Source organism: Rattus norvegicus, chromosome 4 (genome assembly GCF_021556685.1).
Source record: "Rattus norvegicus strain SHRSP/BbbUtx chromosome 4, alternate assembly SHRSP_T2T, whole genome shotgun sequence".
Lineage (NCBI taxonomy): Eukaryota > Metazoa > Chordata > Mammalia > Rodentia > Muridae > Rattus > Rattus norvegicus.
The window spans coordinates 10,084,314-10,104,314 of record NC_141537.1 but is presented as its reverse complement, the minus strand read 5'-3'; the positions used below and the strand labels follow the sequence as shown (position 1 = coordinate 10,104,314).

At 46.8% G+C, this 20,001-nt stretch overlaps 1 protein-coding gene across 1 annotated transcript; it reads right to left on the bottom strand.

The window, feature by feature from the left end:
- Positions 1-2,985: 2,985 nt before the first annotated feature.
- LOC147994670 (large ribosomal subunit protein eL8-like) lies at positions 2,986-5,687 on the bottom strand. The gene is made up of 5 exons (XM_087659853.1): positions 5,571-5,687; positions 4,232-4,294; positions 4,001-4,157; positions 3,288-3,511; positions 2,986-3,168 (listed from the first exon to the last, which is right to left on the bottom strand). The coding sequence occupies exons 1-5, from the start codon at positions 5,685-5,687 to the stop codon at positions 2,986-2,988; spliced, it is 744 nt and encodes a 247-aa protein (XP_087515979.1).
- Between the last annotated feature and the right edge of the window lie 14,314 nt (positions 5,688-20,001).

The following is a 20,001-nucleotide window of genomic DNA, read 5'->3' as shown; positions in this document are numbered from 1 at the left end:
CAAAACAAAACACAAAACAAAAAATCCCAAAGAAGTCGTGGGGAGGAGGAGCGAGGGATGGAGCAGGGAAGTAGGGAAGGGAGAGGGGACCAGTAGAGTGGGAAGATGACAAACAGAGCCAGTGTCCCTGTGAACACTGTAACCAGGGGAGGTCAGTCCCCCAGGTCAGGGCCCTTGGTTGGGTGTTTCTGTACACACTGTAACGTCTGCTCTGAGGGGATGGAGACAGAAGGACAGTAGGAGCGTGGGGCTTGCTGGCTTCCTGTTTAGCCTAGAAGACTCCCAGGTTCAGAGACTCTTCGGAAAGTGAGAGAGGACACTCAGCACCCTTGTTTGGCCTCTGAGCACAAACAGGTGTGTCCACCTGTACACACATGTAGGTATGGTCACACAAACATATACATACAGGAATATACACAGGCAACTTCACTGTAAAATTAAAAAAAAGACCAAAAAAACAAACAAACAAAAAAAGAAAAACAAAGTAAACCAAGATTGGCCATGTACCTCAGAGGTACAGTGTTTGTGGCATATGCAAGTCCTGGGTTTGAAACTCTGTACCGAAAAAGATAGATACATCAAGTCTTTCCCCATACGAACTACTAACTGGAAGTCAGTGAACTACCACAATTAATTAAGCTTTCTTCCTCAGAGTGCTGCAAATGCAGCTGCCTTGAGATTTGTATTCATCAAATAATTTGTGTTTTGACATAAGGATCAAAGCAGAATAACTCGGGATATGGGAATTTAAACCGGTTTATTAAAATGCATGCAGAATGCAGAGAGTTGGCTCCAGGGTTAAGTGAACCTTGCGGAGGCCTGGAATTAGCACTCTCGGCCACCTGGAAGTCCAGCTCCAGAGGACCTGTGGGCACCGCCCACATAGATACATGCACGCATGAGCTAAAACATGCAAACAACCCGTACACAAACAGAAGGTCTAGTGCCTCAGTTGCCTCCTTTGGATGTGCGTTCTAGAGTTGCCTCTTGTTGAGCTTTCTGAGCTTCGATCTCACAACGTCACACTAGTGTTTAGTGAGCGTCTTCCACATGCCTGTTGCTATGGTAAATGCTATGTACAGATGATCCGTGTCATCTACACTTTAACCCCATTTGATGGGTCTGATCCAGACTCTGAGGGCATAGCTAAGATGTCAAACAGCACACAGCCCCAAGACAGTGGGTTGGAATTCTGATGCCCTGAGCTACACATCCTTAAATGAGCTGAATTTGCCATTTTTGCTATAATCCCCTCTCCTATGTTGGCCTCAAACTCAAGGCCATCCTCCTGCCTCAGCCTCTGACATGCTGGGATTACAGATTACAGGTAGTTCTAACTTGTCTCTCCAGACAGAAATACGAAAATTTACCCAAGGTCCCCGGAACTGTGTGAAATGCCTCGGGTACCACCCTTTGGAGCAGCTGGGTTATTTATGTCTTAGGGAGACTCTGCCTCACTGACCTGGAGATCCTGTGGCTCAGACTGACGTCATGCTCCTTCCTAAAGCATGGCACCTTAGAGTTAGTTATTTGTGTACACATGAGTTTCCTACATATCCTACAGACTAGCGGGGCTGATGGAGCTCTTCTCTGTGGCCCTTAGGAACTCAGGGGCATCTCTAGAAGACCTGGTTTTCTCCAGAAGTGAGGACCAAAGGGTTGGTGGCTGGTGGCCCAGAAATGCTCCCAAGATCTGCTCTAATCTCAGATGGATGGACCTGGAGAGCAGCACCTTTAAGAGCGTCCTTCCTTCTCATTTCTGTTTTCTTTCTGCCAGCAAAGAAAAGCTGCTAGGCCCCAGGCCAAAGAACTCAGACAGAAGAACCTTGCCTACCATCTTGTCAAGGAATTCTGATGCCAAGGCTGTATTGTCTCCGGAGTTCTCCTGGATCCATCCATCCATCCATCCATCCATCCATCCATCCATCCATCCATCCATCAATTAATCAAAACTCTCAAGCTTTTCTTCAGCCATTCACTGACCTCATTTTCAGTCAATGTGACCAGAATTTGACCCGGGGCTTAATGGTTATAGGATGGCAATTAGAAGTATCTTCGCATTTTTCTTTTACAGGCCTTCCTAAAGCTAATGTATGGATGATTAAGAAGTATCCCTTTCATGCTTCCCCAATGCCTTAAGAACAGATGGCTGGCCAACACTGCCTCCTAGTGTCTCAGGTCGATGCTGTCCAGAAGGGTAGATGTGAGAGCCTAGCTGTTTGGCCTCAAACTCAAGGCCATCCTCCTGCCTCATGCTTATATATATGTACCCACTGTACAACCCTATGGATTTCAAAGTTTAATAATTAAATCGGTTCCAGGGCCTCAAGCAATACATGCTTGACTTTTCATGACCAGGATTAAAATCCAGTGCCAGAGCTCACAGCCTTCACCAGCCTGGAGACAGGAGTGAGAGACCAAATGGGAAATGGCCACCCCTCAGGAAAACATTTCTTTTTTCAGGCTTTAAAATGTCACGTGCACCCCTAAATCGTCCTAAGGACCGCACCAGGATCTAAGGTGTCATTTAAACAATTCAAAATGGGTTGGGGACAGAGAGGGTGCTGGGGGTGTCACTTGGTTGGCGAAGTGTTCACTTGGCACCCATGGAGTCCTGGGTCCCATCACTGCACCTTGAATCTGCTGAGCACCCCTGTAACTCCAGCACTCAGAAGAGAGAAGCAGGATTGGGAGTTCAAGGCTGGCCTCAGGCTCAGGAGCGTCCTCATCTAAATTGTCCAATGTCACTCTTGGGCTAAGCCTGAGACACTTGAGGTCTTACCTGTTGATGAGCAAATGAAGAAAGACAAAGTTGTTCATTTGTTTGTTTTGTGGAGTTTTAAAAACTATTCTGAGTGAGCTGTGCTGCAGGGTTGCAAATCCAGCCTGATTTTAGAGTGCAAGTTTACATACCCCAACAGGACCAGAGGTCTTTTTCTTTTTAATTTTGTAATTATATTTATGTGTAGAAAACTTAGTGTATATTTAACCCAGTTTAGTGGCGAGTTCTTTAGCCTTTGCCTTTTCCAGCTTGGCAATGCGAGCCACAGACTTAGGACCCAGGACGTTGCCTCCCCAGTGGCGGCGGATCTTGTCATCTCTGTCATTATAATTGGTCCTAATAGCTTCCACCAGCTTAGCCAGAGCACCCTTGTCTTCCGAGGTAACCTGTGTGAAGGCAGCAGTGGTGCACGTCTTCCTGTGGACCAGGCGCCCCAGCCTGGCCGTTCCCTTGATGATGCAGTAGGGCACCCCATCTTTTGACAAAGGGCAGGCAGGAAAACCACCAGTTCAATGGCGTCTACACCATGGGCAATCACCACCAGCTGAGCCTTCTTGTTCTCCACCAAGGTGGTGACTGTATTGACCCCTGCTAGGAGGACAGGTGGTCCCTTAGTTGGGATGTCCCCTTTGCCAGCAGCTTTCTTCTCAGCGCGGGCCAGCAGCCTCTGCTTCTTCTCCTGCTTTGTCTCTGGCCTGTACTTGTGGGCGAGCTTAAGCAGCTGGGTTGCTGGGGAAACATTTAATTAGACCCCAAGCTTTAACTCTTTTAGCACAGGTTAGCTGCTTCCTGAGTGTGGGGCTGGCTACCTGGCAAGCAGTCTCAATTCTCCCTTGTTATGTGAATGGTCCCGACCCCTGACAGCTGTGGCACACAGTTTTAATCCTAGCACATGGAAGACAGAGGCAGGAATCTCAAAGCCTACCTGGTCTACATATTGAGCTCTACATCTAGATACCCTGATTCCACAACAAAGCCCTCACAAACTACCCTGTTGTGGTATGTACACCGATGAGAACGTGGGGGTCAACACTTTCCTCATTTGCTTCCCCACTTCACCTTGTTTCCGGTGTAGGGATGAGGACCCCCTTCCACCAATCCCTGCCACTTATCTTTATACATAACTGTTTTAATGTGGCTGTATACTGCATTAAGGGCAAACTCAGGACCAGTTTCAGGCTCCAGAAACTTCAAACTGGCTGTGTCACAGAACCTTACCTGTTTGCCTGTCCAGGGTGAACTGGTTGATGGCAGGAGGTACTTTGAGCAGCTTATAGAGGATGACTCTTTGCCGCTGAAGCCTGATGTAGCGGGGCCATTTGACGAAGTGGGACCATTTGATGGAGTGTGTGAGATCTCTTTTGGGCTGGATGTCCTGCCCAATGCCGAAGTTCTTAGGCCTTTTCTCAACAAAGGATTGACCATCTTTTTGGCCTCCTATTTCTTGACCATGGTGGGAGCCGGGGCCACCTTCTTCTCCTTGGCCTTATTTCCTTTGGGCATCTTGCTCAGCTGGAGGAGAGAGCAGGACCAGAGGTCTTATAACTGAAGCTGAGAGCCCTGTGATTCTGTGTGCAATGCCCTACATCCGTGGTTCTTAAGCTGTGAGTCACGACCCCTTTGGGGGTTGACATATCAGATATGTCACAGGGTTCGCATATCGGACATCCTGCATATTATCTACTTACATTTATGATTCAAAACAGTAGGAAGATTACAGTTGTGACGTTGCAACAAAAAATAAACTTATAATTGGAGGTCACCACAACATGAAAAAATTTATTAAAGGGTCATAGCATTAGGGAGGTTGAGATCCATTGTCCAGCATTAAGGATGGGGCCACACTTGGCTCAAGACAGTTTGCTGCCTTGAGATCCCTCGTGAGTTGTTTGTTGTTTTGTCCTGAGGCTGCAGGTTATGTTGCCATTCCCCTGGTGACAGAAACTGCCACCTCTGCCCCTTCTCTACAGTCTGTTTCCTTCCCTCACTCTGGGCTTGGTGCTGTATTAGGCATTGAGCCTGGCCTGGAACCGGAGTGCGGGAGGGAACTAGAAGAGAGGCAGGGTGGCAGTGGCAGTTCAGTTGTTTCTTTTCGCTCTCACCACGGTGCTGACACCAGGTCTGGGCACTACCTCGTGAGGTCCTCCTGCATAGGCCCCATCAGCACAGTGAGACCCCGTCATGATTCTGTTTTCGTGACTTGGTGACCCTGCCCAGCTAACATTTTTCTTATTATGAAAATTATTTGCTTATTTATTTATTTGATTGTGGTTTTTGGTACATGTGCTATATAGTACGTGTGTAGAGATCAGAAGACAACCTGCAGGAGGAGTCTGTCTTGCAGGAGTTTATCTATTCATTCCTTCCAACTTCTGGGTTCCATGGGTTGAACCAGCTGAACCGTCCCACCAGCTCCCAGTTTTATTCTTGCTGCCGGATATGCCTATCTTATTATGTATTTGTGTACCTTTTTGAGGGAGGGACTTGCTGTGTGTCCTTGGATGAGATTATGCTCATTTTGGATCAAGCTGACCTCAGTAGCAGTTCTCCTACCTGAGTAAGTGGGATTAAAGTCAAGCATGCCTGTCCCTGGATGTATCGTAAAGCCTTCAGCTTGCTTGCTGACAAACACGGGTGTCAGTCACAAAAGTGCCCGATGCCAACTGCACTTAGATGTGGGCCTTGACCTGAACTCGTCCCTGCCTTTAGACAGCACGTGCTCTCGTCACCTTCACTGTATTTCCCCTTGCCCTCTAGTGCGTTCCTATCCTGCTGTTCACCCGCTTACCATCCCCTCCGCCACACTGCTTACGAGACTGTGTGCTGAGTCGTGTGCATCCCGCACTGTGAATGGATTCTGCTCATCCCTCTCCACCGGCCATGAACTAGTGGTGTCTTCATGCATCTCCCGCTTGAGAAAATGGAGGCCTGTGAAAGAAACCTCACTCCAGTGTGCATCCCACTGCTGCCTGCCTTCTAATCCTGCCGGGAATTGTCCACCAACATTTCCTTTGACTGTCTCTAACCAGAAGCATGTCCCCTTCACTCTGTCCATTAGAGCATGTCGCTAACACTGGGCATGTGGGATGGGTTCTGTCTTTGGCCTTTATCTAGTTACCCTCCCTGCCTCTTTGACTAGCATGGCCTCAACCCCAGCTCAAACATCCTTCCACCTCCATGGTTCTAATAATTCACTTCTCAGTCCACACACACAAGCTGAAAAACAAAGTCTTCATTGTGTCTTGTTTTTCTCGCTGCAATGTGGGTTGTCTGAAAAGCATCCTTCATGGCTGCAGGAATGGTAGCTTCCCTTCCAGAGGACCTGGGTTTGGTTGCCGGCACCCTCATGGTAGTTCACCCTATGGTAGTTCACCCTCGTGGTAGTTCACCCTCGTGGTAGTTTGCACGCAACCGCTGTGACTCCAGCTCAAGAGTACCTCATGCCCTCTCTGGTCTCCGAGCTCTGAGCCGGTCACTACACACATATGATGACAGACACACATGTAGGCAAAACACCCATTAAAAACACCCAAATCATCAGTCATCAATCAATCCATCCATCCATCCATCCATCCATCCATCCATCCATCCATCCATCCACCCACTCATCTATCCATCCGTCCGTCTTTGAAAACTCCATGCTTTATGAATCCATGGTGTCCTAGAGCTCATAGCTCAGTGTTCACACTCACTTCTCCCCTTGAGGCAGGGTCTCTTGTAGCCCAAGCTGTGGCAAAGATTGGACTTGAGTTTATTATCCTTCCCGTGATCTTCCACATGCAGGGCTATTGGATGTGTACTACCTTATCTGGCTTATGTGGTGCTGGGGCATCAAACTCAGGGCGCTGTGCCTACTTGGCAAACACTCTGCTGAGTCTCACGCCAGGCCCAGGCCTCTGCTATTGCTAACTTTCGCCTTCCTGTTTTAATTTTAACCCATCATAGAAATGACTGTCAGAACCACTTCAGTAGCTTCTGAGCCCACATCAGTTTAAAAACAAAAAACAAACAAACAAAAAAACCCAAAAAACCCCTCAGTGTTTGGTCTCCCTGTTTCCCAGCTTTTTAGGCTTCGTTTATGAAACCCTCCTTGCAAGTGAACAGGACCTGAGATAGTTTGAACGCTTAGCTGGTAGATGGCTTGGTAAGCAAATGCAACCGAATTTCACAAGTTCTTCCATAGAGGTAGGCACAGTCACACACACACACACACACACACACACACACACACACACACACACACACACACACGAGGACATCTGCCCTTGAATAGAATTTGAGGTGTATCATTAACATTTTTCACAGCCCAATAACGAACATTTCCAATGACCCGCAAACCCCCCCCCCCCAGTAACCCAGAAACAACTGCCTAGTGTCTGCAATGAGAAACAGCCTGCAGCTGAGAGTGGGAAGCTCTTTAATGACTGCAGAATCACTTTTGGAGAAGTCGCCTTAGGGCCTCTGTGAGCAGTAGACAGGTCCTCAGTATTGAAGCCTTCACAGAACAGCCACCACTGCCCTCCTTGGTTGGTTGGATTCATTAAGCCCTTGGTTTCTAGGGCTTTTGTTGGTGGTTGAGGTGCCCTGAATGGCACCTTTCTCCTGCCACCCGAGGGATTAGCTTGAGATGACCTCATGCGATTCTGACACACAGTGAGCCTCATGCTGATGTCATCAGACCCTGCTGGCTGCCCTGGTGCCTGCTGGCAATCAGCACCTGCCCAGTGCAACAGCTCTCATGGCCTTTCATTCTAACGACACCCTTTCTGGAGTGTACAAGGACCTTCGGATTTAAGGTAATTGTCTGTGTAGATGTATTAGGCCTTTAGTTCTTAGTGTCTTAGATACAAACAACTTGTTGAAAACGAATCACACACACACCCCCCTTTTCTACCAAGAGGAATTTTTAAAAAATCAGTTAAATTTCAGAACCAATTTGTGCTGCTTAGAGAATCAATGTCTTTGCTTTGAGATTTGTTTTAATTACATGTATGTGTGTGGGTATGTGCATGTAAGCACAGGTGCTCTTAGAGAGAGGTGACAGATGCCCTGGACTTGAAAGGATCCAGGCTGGAGAGATGGCTCAGCCGTTAGAGCACTGTCTGCTCTTCTAGAGACAGTGACAGTGTGGAAATTGTGAGCACTTGACGTGGATCCTGGGAAATGAATTTGCATCCCCTGGAAGTAGCGCTCCTAACTACTGAGCTCTCTCTAGTCCAACTTTCAGCTTTTTGGGACAAGGTCTCACTATGTGGACCAGGCTGGTCTTGAACATGCAGCAGCAGTCTTCCTGCCCTAGCTAGGGGCAGTGCAAGGAGTATATCTGTGAGTCACAGTGCTGTGCACCAGTCAGGATTCAATACTTGTGTGCCTCCCCTCATCCAATAAGAATACTCTTTCACTTATCTTCTTGTTTGGTCATGTGCCTTGACCCTAACATATGCCCATATACTCACCCAGAAACAGATACAAACAAAAACGTAAAAATAAAAGAAATAGGTTAGAGGATACAGCTTAGTTGGTAGAGGGCTTCCTTAGAGTGCCCAAACCATGGGTTCGATACCCAGCTCTGCATAAACCAGGAGTAGTAGCTTCATCCTGGGTTTAATGCCCAGTATGGTATAGAACAGTCATGGTAGGCAGGGAAAGAACTTCACCTTTAATCCTAACACTTGGAGACAGACATAGATAAATTTCTGAGTTTGAGGCCAGCTAGGTCTAGACAGTGAGTTCTAGCATGGCCAGAGCTACATAGAAAAACTCTCTCTCTGTGTCTGTCTGTCTGTCTGTCTGTCTGTCTGTCTGTCTCTCTCTCTCTCTCTCTCTCACACACACACACACACACACACACACACCAGGAAACAAACACACAAACAAGGAATTTCAGAACTGGGGAGGCAGAGGCAGGAAGATAACAAATTCGAGATCAGTTTTAGCTAAATCACAAATAGGCCAGCCTGGACAATGTGAGAACCTGTCTTAAAAACAACACAGGGGTTGGGGATTTAGCTCAGTGGTAGAGTGCTTGCCTAGCAAGCGCAAGGCCCTGGGTTCGGTCCCCAGCTCTGGAAACAAAAACAAAAACAAAAAACAACCACAAACAAAAAACACACAGGAAGTGTTAATAAATGAAAATAAACTTAAGGAGTTAATAACTATTGGATATGAGATGAAAACACACAGCGTGTGATGGTGAAGAGAGACCTTGAAGAACAAAATGCTCCTGGACATTACGATGACGATGTCTTTGGTCTATTTGCTGGCACTAGTCTGTCACTGTTCCTCCCATGCTTGAGGATTGCTTGCTTTTCTTGTGCCCTGCCACCCCTGTTGTTCAAGCCACTAAGAACTTAGATTTTATGTAAAAATTTAAGAGTAAAAAAATTTTACTCTGTTATAGTCAAGGTAAGAAAGTTACAGACTGAGATTTGGTCTTGACCAGTCAAGGCTGGTCTCAGGTGACGCCTAGTCCCACGGTGAGTCCCTGGCGTTCGGGGTCCCGGATGTGTGCGGTTGTCTAGCTTGCAGCCATGGTCCTTTGCTTGCTAGTGTCCTCCGCAGGTGGCCTGAAGAGAGGCACCCCAGCCCAGCGGCGATGGAACGGACCTAACTGCTGAAGCCCGAGACTCTGGCCGACCTCATCCGCATCTGGCATGAGCTCTTCGCGGGGGACAAGTAAACATGGAGGAGGTGCAGGCTGTGCTGGAAGCTTATGGGAGCAATCCCGCTGAGTGGGCTTTGTATTCCAAATTCGATCAATACAGGTGAGTGCACTCCGCACTCCGGCTTGGGAGCGCTTCTCAGGTTTTCTGCTCCCTGTCGCTCGCGAAACCCCATCACCCCTGTCCCCAGCCTGACACAGAGACACCCCGCCTCTGCAGCCACCGCTGGCACTGCGCTGCGGGAACCCCTTCGCTACCTGGCACGTTAGAGCTCGGGGAGGTGGGGGGGGGGGTGGTGGTGTGGATGTGTTGGGGTGGGGGTGGGGGAACAGCCGCCTGGAACTGAGATCACCCTACCAAACATTCAAAAAAGGGTAGTTAGTGGTGGGAGACACAACCCCAAGTCAGTCCTATCACCGTCCTGGAATGCTTTAATGTAAAACAGCTCTCAGGTTTGGCCAGCTGTTACTATCCTGTTCTTCCAAGGCACTGTCACCCCCCCACTGGCTCACCCACTGTCAGGTTTTGTAAAATGGGCACACCTGGCTTTTGCAGCCCGCAAGTCTTTTGCCCTTTCTTGCCCTTGTTTTCCAGAATCTGGAAGGGAAAACTAAATAAAGACTGCCACTTTCCCGGCTTGCTTGAATGAGCTGACTGGGACCTTCAAAGCCTTGAATTCATGACCAGTTTGTGGGCCAAGTGGTCCTCCAGTCATGTGCATAGTGAGAGACAATGTTGTTCTTATCTCAGTTTCACCAGCAAAGACTGGTATGAAATGAGTTAAGTACGCTATACAAGGTCTATTTCCTCAAGGAGCCTACACTGGATCTGGGCCACGTGCAGCCCCTTTGGCCTGAAAAACTTTTACATAGCTCCTTGTATAAAATAAAAATAATTATTGGAAGTCAACCATAACTTTTTTTAGAAAATTGACATACATGTAATTTTATCATTTATTAAAATTAAAGCAAATATATATACTAAATAAAAAAGAAAGAAAGAAAGAAAGTCACAGACTACCATGCACATATGGCCAAATGAGAGTCCTTGATTTAAGTGGGCAACCACAAGCAAGTTCTTGCCACAAAAAACTCTTGTCCCAAAGCTTAGGGCCACAGTGTTTATAAATTAAAACACCACAAAACCCAAAGTGACCCAAAGGGGAGCCTGGTAACATCTATTCTGGTTATACATATTCAGTAGACATTTTGGCTATACATCTGGTCCATAGTCAGAGTCATGGACAGTCTCCGATATGTTGCAAGGTAGACATGACTGCCCAGGGGGTTTGGAGCTAAAAAGCACCTAAGCAGACACAAAATGAAGTTAGGGCAAGACCAGAACAAGATGGCGTTACCTCAGTCGCTTACCTCTGGAAGTTTAACAAGATCAAGATTTTTATTTTGGTGTTGGTGACTTGAGAGGGTGGAGGGAGGGGGTGGGGATAAAGCGCTTGTCATGCAAGCCCAATGACCTGAATTAGATCCGTGGAGTCCACTGGAAGGAGAGAACCAACTCCTAAAAGTTGTCCTCTGACCTCCACATGGGCACGAGGGCACAATGTGCCCCTCCTAATATCAAACAGAAAAGCACAATGGTAGGGTGTGGTGGCTAATGTCTATAATCCTAAGTAATCAGGAAAGGGAGACAGGATGGTAAGTTTAGGCCAGCCTGGGCTATAGAGTGAGTTCCAGGCAAACTATAAGGGCTATAGTATAGACCTTCTTAAATGAATAAACAAACAAACCAAAAAAGCAAAAAGAGACAGCAGAGGCTGGAGGTAGAATTCAGTGGGCAGAATGGCTGCCTACACACGAGGCTCCATCTTTAGCACTGCATAAACTTGGTGTGGTTTCGTGCCTATAGTCCCACTTGGGAGATAGAGGGAGGAGGATCACAAGCTCGAGACCATGCTGACTCACTGTGTAGTGAATTTGAGGAATATCTGGGCTGCAAGAAGCCTTGTCTCAAAACAAACAGGCAAACAAAGACATAAGCAATCTCCCTGTAAGAAAGTCACACAAAGCAACCAACCGACCTGAAGTGTGACAAAGATACGAAACAAAATAACTAAAGAGAAACAGTACTAAAAACAATACAGACGACCTGAAGTGTGACAAAGATACAAAATAGTTAAAGAGAAACAGTACTAAAAACAATAAGGACGACCTGAAGTGTGACAAAGATGCAAAATAGTTAAAGAGAAACAGTATTAAAAACAATAAGGACGACCTGAAGTGTGACAAAGATACAAAATAGTTAAAGAGAAACAGTATTAAAAACAATAAGGACGACCTGAAGTGTGACAAAGATACAAAATAGTTAAAGAGAAACAGTACTAAAAACAATAAGGACGACCTGAAGTGTGACAAAGATACAAAATAGTTAAAGAGAAACAGTACTAAAAACAATATGGACTGGTTGTGTGCCCTAGTCGGGCTCCCTGCACAGTGGCGCTGGCTACAGTGTAATAATCAGTCACCTCAGCTGCTTACTGAGCGGTTGTTCTCTTGTGCACTGTAATTAGTGCCAGCAATGGAAGCTTACACTGACAAAGCTTGCGCTGACAAGTGCGCCATTGGTTTCCAAAGCCTGCCCAGCATCACTCCCCACTTAACCTCATGACCTCCAAGATATATCGACAGCAAAGGTACTGTTCCCCCTTTCTGGCATGCGACAAGATGCAATCAGGATGAAAGGCCGTGGCTAACACCAGTTTTCCAGTTAATGACCCAGACATGCCAAGATACAATCATTTCTGTCATCTTAGACACACTGCCTGGGAAGGTTTTGTTGTTATTAGTAATAGAATCTTTATATTTAGTACTGTGCACCATTGGCCATGAGTGTAAGGGACTAGGGATGTAATTTAGTTGGTAGAGTGCTTGCCTAGGGTGCATGAAACCCTGGGACCAATCCCCAGCCATGGCATAAACAGGGCATGGTGGCACACGCCTGTGAGCCTAGCACTCAGAGGTAGAGGCAGAAGAATCAGAGGCTTGGTTATCCTTGATTATGTAGGGAGTTAAGAGGCCAGTCTGGAATACATCAGAGAAAAAAGAAAGGAAGGAAGGAAGGAAGGAAGGAAGGAAAAGAAATTTTTGAAAGATAGTTTAAAAGTTCCCATCAGGAGTTGGCAAGAGGCCTCAGTGGGTTAAACCACCTGCTGCCAATCCTGATGTCCTAAGTTCGATTCTAGGGTCACAATCGAAGAAAGACCCAACTTCTGAAAGCTGTCCTCTGACTCTCTCTCTCTCTCCCCTCTAAGACAGAACCTCATGTGTCCTAGGCTGACACCATGCCCAGCATGATGCATTATGATAAATCATTATTAAAGCTTTATTATGTGTATCTCATGTCAGTGTGTGTGTGTGTGTGTTAACATGAGTGTGGCGGTCAGATGACAGTTTGTGGCAGTCAGTTCTTTTTCCACCATGTGAGTTCTGGGCATGAACTCAGTTCATCAGACTCGACGACAGTGTCTCCTGCTGAGACCTGGTCAGTCTCTGACTTTTGATGCCATGTGATACCACACACTTTTTCTCCAGTTGGGCTGGAGAGATGGCTCAGTGGTTAAGAGCACTGACTGCTTTTCTAGAGGTCCTGAGTTCAATTCCCAGCAACCACATGGTGGCTCACAACCATCTGTATTGGGATCTGATGCCCTCCTCTGGTGTGTCTGAAGAGAGTGGCAATGTGCTCACATACGTAAAATGAGTAAATAAGTCTTTAATTTTTTCTCCAGTTATAACGTATCTTTTTTTCCCCACAAATTAATTTTCTAAGAACTCTACTAAAATCATTCTTCAAACACTGTTTGGAATGGCTGGATCTGCTTCCAGTAGGAAATATAGGAATATTAGTTGAATATTATTTCTCTCCTGAAAGATAGTTCACTAATTAATTGAGTCTATGAGTTTTCCATTTGTTCATCTAAGACTCAATGCTGACAGCCATCAGCCAAGCATCTGTTAGCACAGCTGTGAGGACAGTACTCATGAGTTGCTAGTTTTAGTTTTCTTTTCTAGAGGACTGCCTGGATTGCTACAAAGAACAGAGAATAAAGACATGCTATATTTTTATTTAGTTGAGTATTAAGTTTCATATTTTGAATTTTACAACCTTCCACAGCTATTAATTTAAAAATAATTTTCAATGATTAAGTACCTTCAGATTGCCTCTAGACACTCTTATAAAAGGATCCACAATCCTGTGTGATAGTTACATGTTCTGAGGCTTATTAAATGTAATGATGTCTGAAATTATGAGGAATTTCCCTCAAAGGCAAAGCTGAGGCAGTGTAATAAAAAAAAACAGGGAACATTAGTGGGGCCATAGCTGAGTGCTGGAGTGCTTGCTTTAGCATGTACAAAGCTCTGGGTTCCATTCCAGATCTGAGAGCAAAAGAAAGGGGACGGGGGTTGGGGAGGGGGAAGAACATCTAATTCACATGCTGCTTTTTAATATCTTCAAGAGCAGATTATTTTAATAAATGATCAGTTAAGGTAATGGTTTTCCCCACCCCATGAGAACTGGTGGGTTATACACCAGCCAGTCTTCCTTGCAGAAGGAGATGCTTGAGTGCTGGAATGTGTCTCCATTGGTACTGTGTTCACGCTGGCAAGCACAAAGTCCCAGGTTTGGTTCCCAGCACTGTGTGAACCAAATGAGATCGTACAACCCTGTAATCTCAGCTCTCAGTAAATGGACACAAGAGGACCAGAAGTTCAAGCGAGTTTTGAGGTTAGCCGAGGTTATATGAAACCTTGTATCAAAAACAAAGAAGGAAAAAGAGAGAAGGGAGAAGAGGGGGAGGGGGAGGAAAAGGGAGAGGGAGAGGGAGAGAGGAAGGGGAGGGGAAGGGAGAGGGAGGGGGGAGGGAAGGAAGGAAAGGGAAGGGGAAAGGAGAGAGAAAGGGGGAGGGAAAGGGAGAGGGGGGGAGGAAGGAGAGGGAAGGGAAAGGGTGAGGGAAAGGGGAGGGGAGGGGAAGAGGAAGAGGAAAGGAGTGGGGAAGGGAGAGGGGGGAGGGGGAGGGGGTTGGGGAGAAGGAGAGGAAGAAACTATAAATGAAAGGGACACAGGAAGAAACCTGGGGTCCTTGGTTACTGCTGACCGGCAGGGAGGAGATGCAGGAAGCTTCCTTTCGGGTGCAGGCAGGGAACAAGACATTTCTTAAACATCTACCTCTTCAGGAGTTTGTTTTGTTTTGTTTGTCAGCATAAGAAATCTATGCTTTGGGGCTGGGGATTTAGCTCAGTGGTAGAGCGCTTGCCTAGGAAGCGCAAGGCCCTGGGTTCGGTCCCCAGCTCCGGAAAAAAAAAAAAAAAAGAACATATTATGAGGCTGATACTCACCCTGAGAGATAGTTTAGTGGGTCAGCATGAGTCAGGGCCCTCACAGGCCCACTTTCCCCACAGCAGAGCTGAAGGCAGGAAGGTCTCTGGAAACACAAGAAGGCACCTGTGGTATGTCCCCTTCCTTCCAGCAACGTGTGGGCACAAAGTGACTACAGCATTAATGCGTGTGATCTATACAAAGGTCTCTGTAGGACACCTGGGGCAGTAAACACCAGTGCAGAGTGCTTTGGAGTCTCACACACAGTAATGTGCACCTTATTTCTCTTCCTTGGTGACAACTTTTTCAGCTAAGCCATCTGGTCTGGTCAATGACAAGAAGTCAGAAGGCAAACTGAATTTGATACCAACCTTCGAAGAACCGTTTCTCTAAGATACGGATCTCATGAACTACTGAAAGGTAATCATAAAGCAAATGCATCTTTGGTCTATTAATATGTGAAATACAATGCGTATTATTTCAAAACAGTCATTGTTTTATTCTTTAGTATTTTATCTCTTTCATGTTTTTGAATATTGGTACTGTAGTAATACACTTATGTATATGTTGTATGTAGCTGTCTTAGTTAGGGTTTTACTGCTGTGAAGAGACACCATGACCAAGGCAACTCTTATAAGGACAGCATTTAATTGGGGCTGGCTTACAGGTTCAGAGGTTCAGTCCATTATCATCAAGGCCATAGCATGGCAGTGCCTGGGCAGATGTAGGGCTGGAGGAGCTTGAGAGGCAGACAGGAGAAGACTGCCTTCCAGGCAGCTAGGATGAGGGTCTTAAAGCGCACACCCACAGTGGCACACTCCTCCAACAAAGCCACACCTATTCCATAAAGGCCATGCCTCCAAATAGTGCCACCCCCTGCCCCAACATATTCAAACCACCACAGGGATTTAAACATTTGTGTATAAATAAATATACAGTGGAAACTCAAAAGTGTTTTTGAAAGCAGTCTGAGGTGACACTTTGAAGACTGGTATCTGTGTGGTACTCCTTCATTCCTGAAGCTGACCTGAGTACCATTACTCTGCTTAATGGCTTTTGCTTGTTAGTTTAGTTTGTATGTGTGGTATACATGTGTACCATCTTTGTGTGTGCATGTGTGTGGTGAGGCCAGAGGCTGACAATGGGGGTCTTCCTCAGTCATTATTTTGTGAGACACAGTGTCTCACTGAACCTGGAGCTCACTGATTCTGACCTGCAAGCCCCAAGGATCTGTCTGTCTCTGCTTCGCCAGTGCCAGTTACAGGAGCACACTACTGAGCTCAGGATTTGAACTCAGGTCTTTACCCTTAACTAGCAAATGCTCTGTCCGTGAGCCATCTCCTTAGCTCCTTGGTTATTTAGTTTTATGGACAGGATCTTGGTGAGTTGCTCAGGCTGGCCTTGACCTGCTGGGTTCAAGTCTTCTGTCTGCCTTAGCCTCCCAGGTAGCTGGGAGGGCAGATGTGAGCCTGTAGGCTGCACTGGGCTTCAGTAATTTCACCAGTATCAAAAGGAAATCAGGGAGAATGGCAAGGTATCCCTAAGAAGGCTACTAATTTAACTACCTGTGTGTAACATGCATTAGTGTTGAAAGCTTGGAGTCAGAGGGTCCTGCTCCAATTCCTGTCTTGTTGCCTACCTGCCTTTGATCTTAAGGCAGTTCTGAAACCTCTCAGGGACATGGCTCTCCTTTGGCTATGAATTGGCACCATGGTCAACCGCAAAAGAGTCTCTCCTTCAGGGTCACACAAAGCTGACTTTACAAATTAAGGCACGAGTGTGTGCCTCAATCTTCCACATGTCCACAATCCCACCCCTGACTATTTTTCTCTGTGTGCGAGACATTCCCACACACGCCCAGAGCACCGGCAAGCTCACTGTTAGTGAGTGTCCCCTCTTCTGTTCATCCTGGCCTCCTAGAGCACAGCTGGGGGGGGACAGCAGAGGCTGTTGGATGTGTTTGGTGGTCACTTTCTTTCTGTGCCTCTGTGAAGGGGCTGCATTCACATCCCCGTGCTGACTCTAAGTAAATCTGACTGGAGGTTAGCTTTTGCACCCTCACCCTCGGGCCCTGCTGAGGCAGATTTAATTAACAATGGAATTAATTAATTCAGATTTTCCCTTTTTTTTTTAATTTTGAAGACAGATTTCTTTGTGTAGCCCTGGTTTTCCTGGAACTCCAGCTGCAGACCAGGATGGCTTTGAGTTCACAGAGATCCTTCTGCCTCTGTCTCCCAAATGCTGGGATTAAAGGTGTACATCACTACTGTCCAGCAGATTTTTCCTTCTTTAGAGAAAATCTCACTATGAAGTCTAGGCTGACCTGGAACTTGCTTGTAGATGAGGCTGGACTGAACTTATGTCAAGCATGACATATGTCAGTTATGGGAGCACACCACTGAATTCGGCCGTTTACATGGGTGCAGGGACTTGAACTCAGGTTTTCACCCTTGACTAGCAAACATTTTGCCCATGAGTTATCTTCCCAGACTCTTGGTTACTTAGTTTTAATTTTAGAGTGTTGGAAACTTCTAGGCGTTTATGGGACTCTCTCTCTCTCTCTCTCTCTCTCTCTCTCTCTCTCTCTCACACACACACACACACACACACACACACACACACACACACACACACACACACACACACAGACAAAGGCCAGGGGTGGGGTCATGGAGAGATGGAGGTTTGTAAAGTCAACTTTGTCTGAACCTGAAGGATATACACCTCCCTACTGTTGGCCACGGCCAACCTCTCCCTCCTGAGTGCTGAGATTGTAGACATGGGCTACCACACCCATTTCTGTGGAAAACCTTAGATGAATGCCTCCAGCAAATAATTAGAACCAATTTCTAATTACCTTATTGTTTCTTGTGTTTGTGTCCATGTATTCCAGAACTTTCTAACATTGCAAACATTCCAAATAAGATGTTTTGTACATGCTGTGTGTGTGTGTGTGTGTGTGTGTGTGTGAGAGAGAGAGAGAGAGAGAGAGAGAGAGAGAGAGAGAGAGAGAGAGAGAGGGAGAGGGAGGGAAGGAGGAAGTAGGGAGAGAGAGAGAGAGAGAGAGAGAGAGAGAGAGAGAGAGAGAGAGAGAGAGAGAGATTGATTTTACTGACCCATCCATTTTAGTTTGGGAACTTTCAGTTTTCTAATTTGTCAGCTGCAGATAACCCCGATGGGAGCTATAAATGTAACTGGATTACGGCGAGGAGTCTGCTCTTCTCTAGGCTGAATAAAATTCTCTTGGTGATATTTCTGGTTGTAGAGTGCCTAGAGGAAATCCTTTTTAATATCTCAGGATAGAATTCCTGAGGTTCGAGAGAAGCAGAAGAAGGCACGACCCAACTCTACATGTTGGAGTGAAAGCATGCACATTTGTGTACAGTAGGGGCTCGTTTTTTAGCCCAGACTCACCTGGAGCTTTTAGTAATCCTCCTGCCTCAGTGCTGGGACTTCAGATGAGTGCCATCATACACCTGATCCCACACTCATGTTAATTTGTTGTTGTTGTTGTTGTTAACTATTTTGTGTCACCGAATGCTCGCTTCAGTGCTGCACCTCAGCCACCAGCCCTAGGACAGACAAGGAGTGTCTGGTATCATCCATGCTGTGAAAAGTCACACACCTTATGTCTGCTCAGTGTCTGGCCGTGTCTACAAGGTCAGCACCGCCCCCCTCGCCCCTCACCCCCAACCCCGGCCCCTGGTTTTGCAGATGAATGTAGTGGATAGCCAAAAAGACCCAAAAATCATGGCCAGGGAAGCTCGGCAGATAAGCTGCACAGAGAATATGAACGCGTCCATTGGCTCCAAGTCCCTATTCAGCAGTACAGAGCCTCTCTCGGGGACACCCCGAGTTACCTCGTTCGATGACAGTCTTTGCTTTTATCTGAACTGCAAACAAGTGGTCAGCTCTGAGCAGCACAAGCCCCCACGGTGTCTGGGGAGCCTGCCCTGTGTTGGGGCTTGCTGGTACCTTGAAATCCTGAATCCATCCAACATGGGTCGCTAAGTTTATCTTCTCTGTAAAAGCCAAATAAACTCGCTAGTCTCAGGGGGACTACAGGACCGCATGAAGTCACCGTATGAAGAGCCAAGTGGAGCCATAGGTAAATTTAAAACTCACATGGTAGATCTCTTGTATAGTACCTGTAATACCGTGTATGAATACATGTCTGTGCACAGATACATGCCATTCTAGCCTGAGAAAGTGTCCAGTCACAGGGGCTGGGGATGCCTAGCATGAGGAAGTACTTCAATGACAACCAGCTCTGCACAACCCAGATGCTATGGCGTCAGCCCATGATCCCAGCACTGAGGAAGTGGAAGGCAGGAGGATCAGAAGTTCCTATAGGGAGTCCGAGGCTAGCCTGGGCTACAGATACTGTCTTAGACATTTGTCCTGTAACTGTTTCCTCCATGTGGGGTGTACCATGGCTATCTTAAATCAGAGTCTGTGTGTCACACAACTCGTGGGGAGAGGGCTGGGCTCACAGAGCCCAGAAGCATCATGGATCCTCCTGGACCTCTAGTCCTCAGGTGATATGAAAGAGTTAACCTGGGTGGGGCTCTTCACTGGAGCGGTGCCTGTGAGTCCTGGTGCACCAGTGATAACCCACCCTTGGCCCACTAAATTGGACCTGGAGGGAATCCTGTCTTTGGTCTCTGGGGGCCATTCCCCTCATTAGTCTCCCTGGGTAATACTGTATAGCAGCATTCTGCTATGCGACCACAACTGCTACTACTCCTTACGTAGATGCCAGGGTATGAACGCAGGGCCTGATGCACGCTCTACCATTTGGCCATGCCCTGAGCTATCCCTAACCACTATGACTGCATAGCTACAACACTGGCCTGCATCACCGCCTGGCAGCCACAGGCAGGATGGAGATGAGGTGCCAGCCACTGCCCCACAGGGCTTTCTCCTCAAGAACCCCTCAGCGGCCTTAAACGTCTGGGCTATAGGTTTCCTGCTTCCAAAATTTAATTACTCTCCTGCAGCAGTAATTAAATTTTCAGCCCCACTGGCAGTTTCCCAAACTTAAAAAAATAAACATCCCCTCTCCCTGCCTCCCATCACCCCACATCCTCACTTACTGGCTCAGGAAATAGCAATTAATTTACAATTTGGTGTGTATGCCTTGCAGCCCCTGACCTTCCCAGGGCTGTTTATGTTTATAAAGAATGGAATCTAGAAATTCAGAGCAATTCCAAAACCTGTATC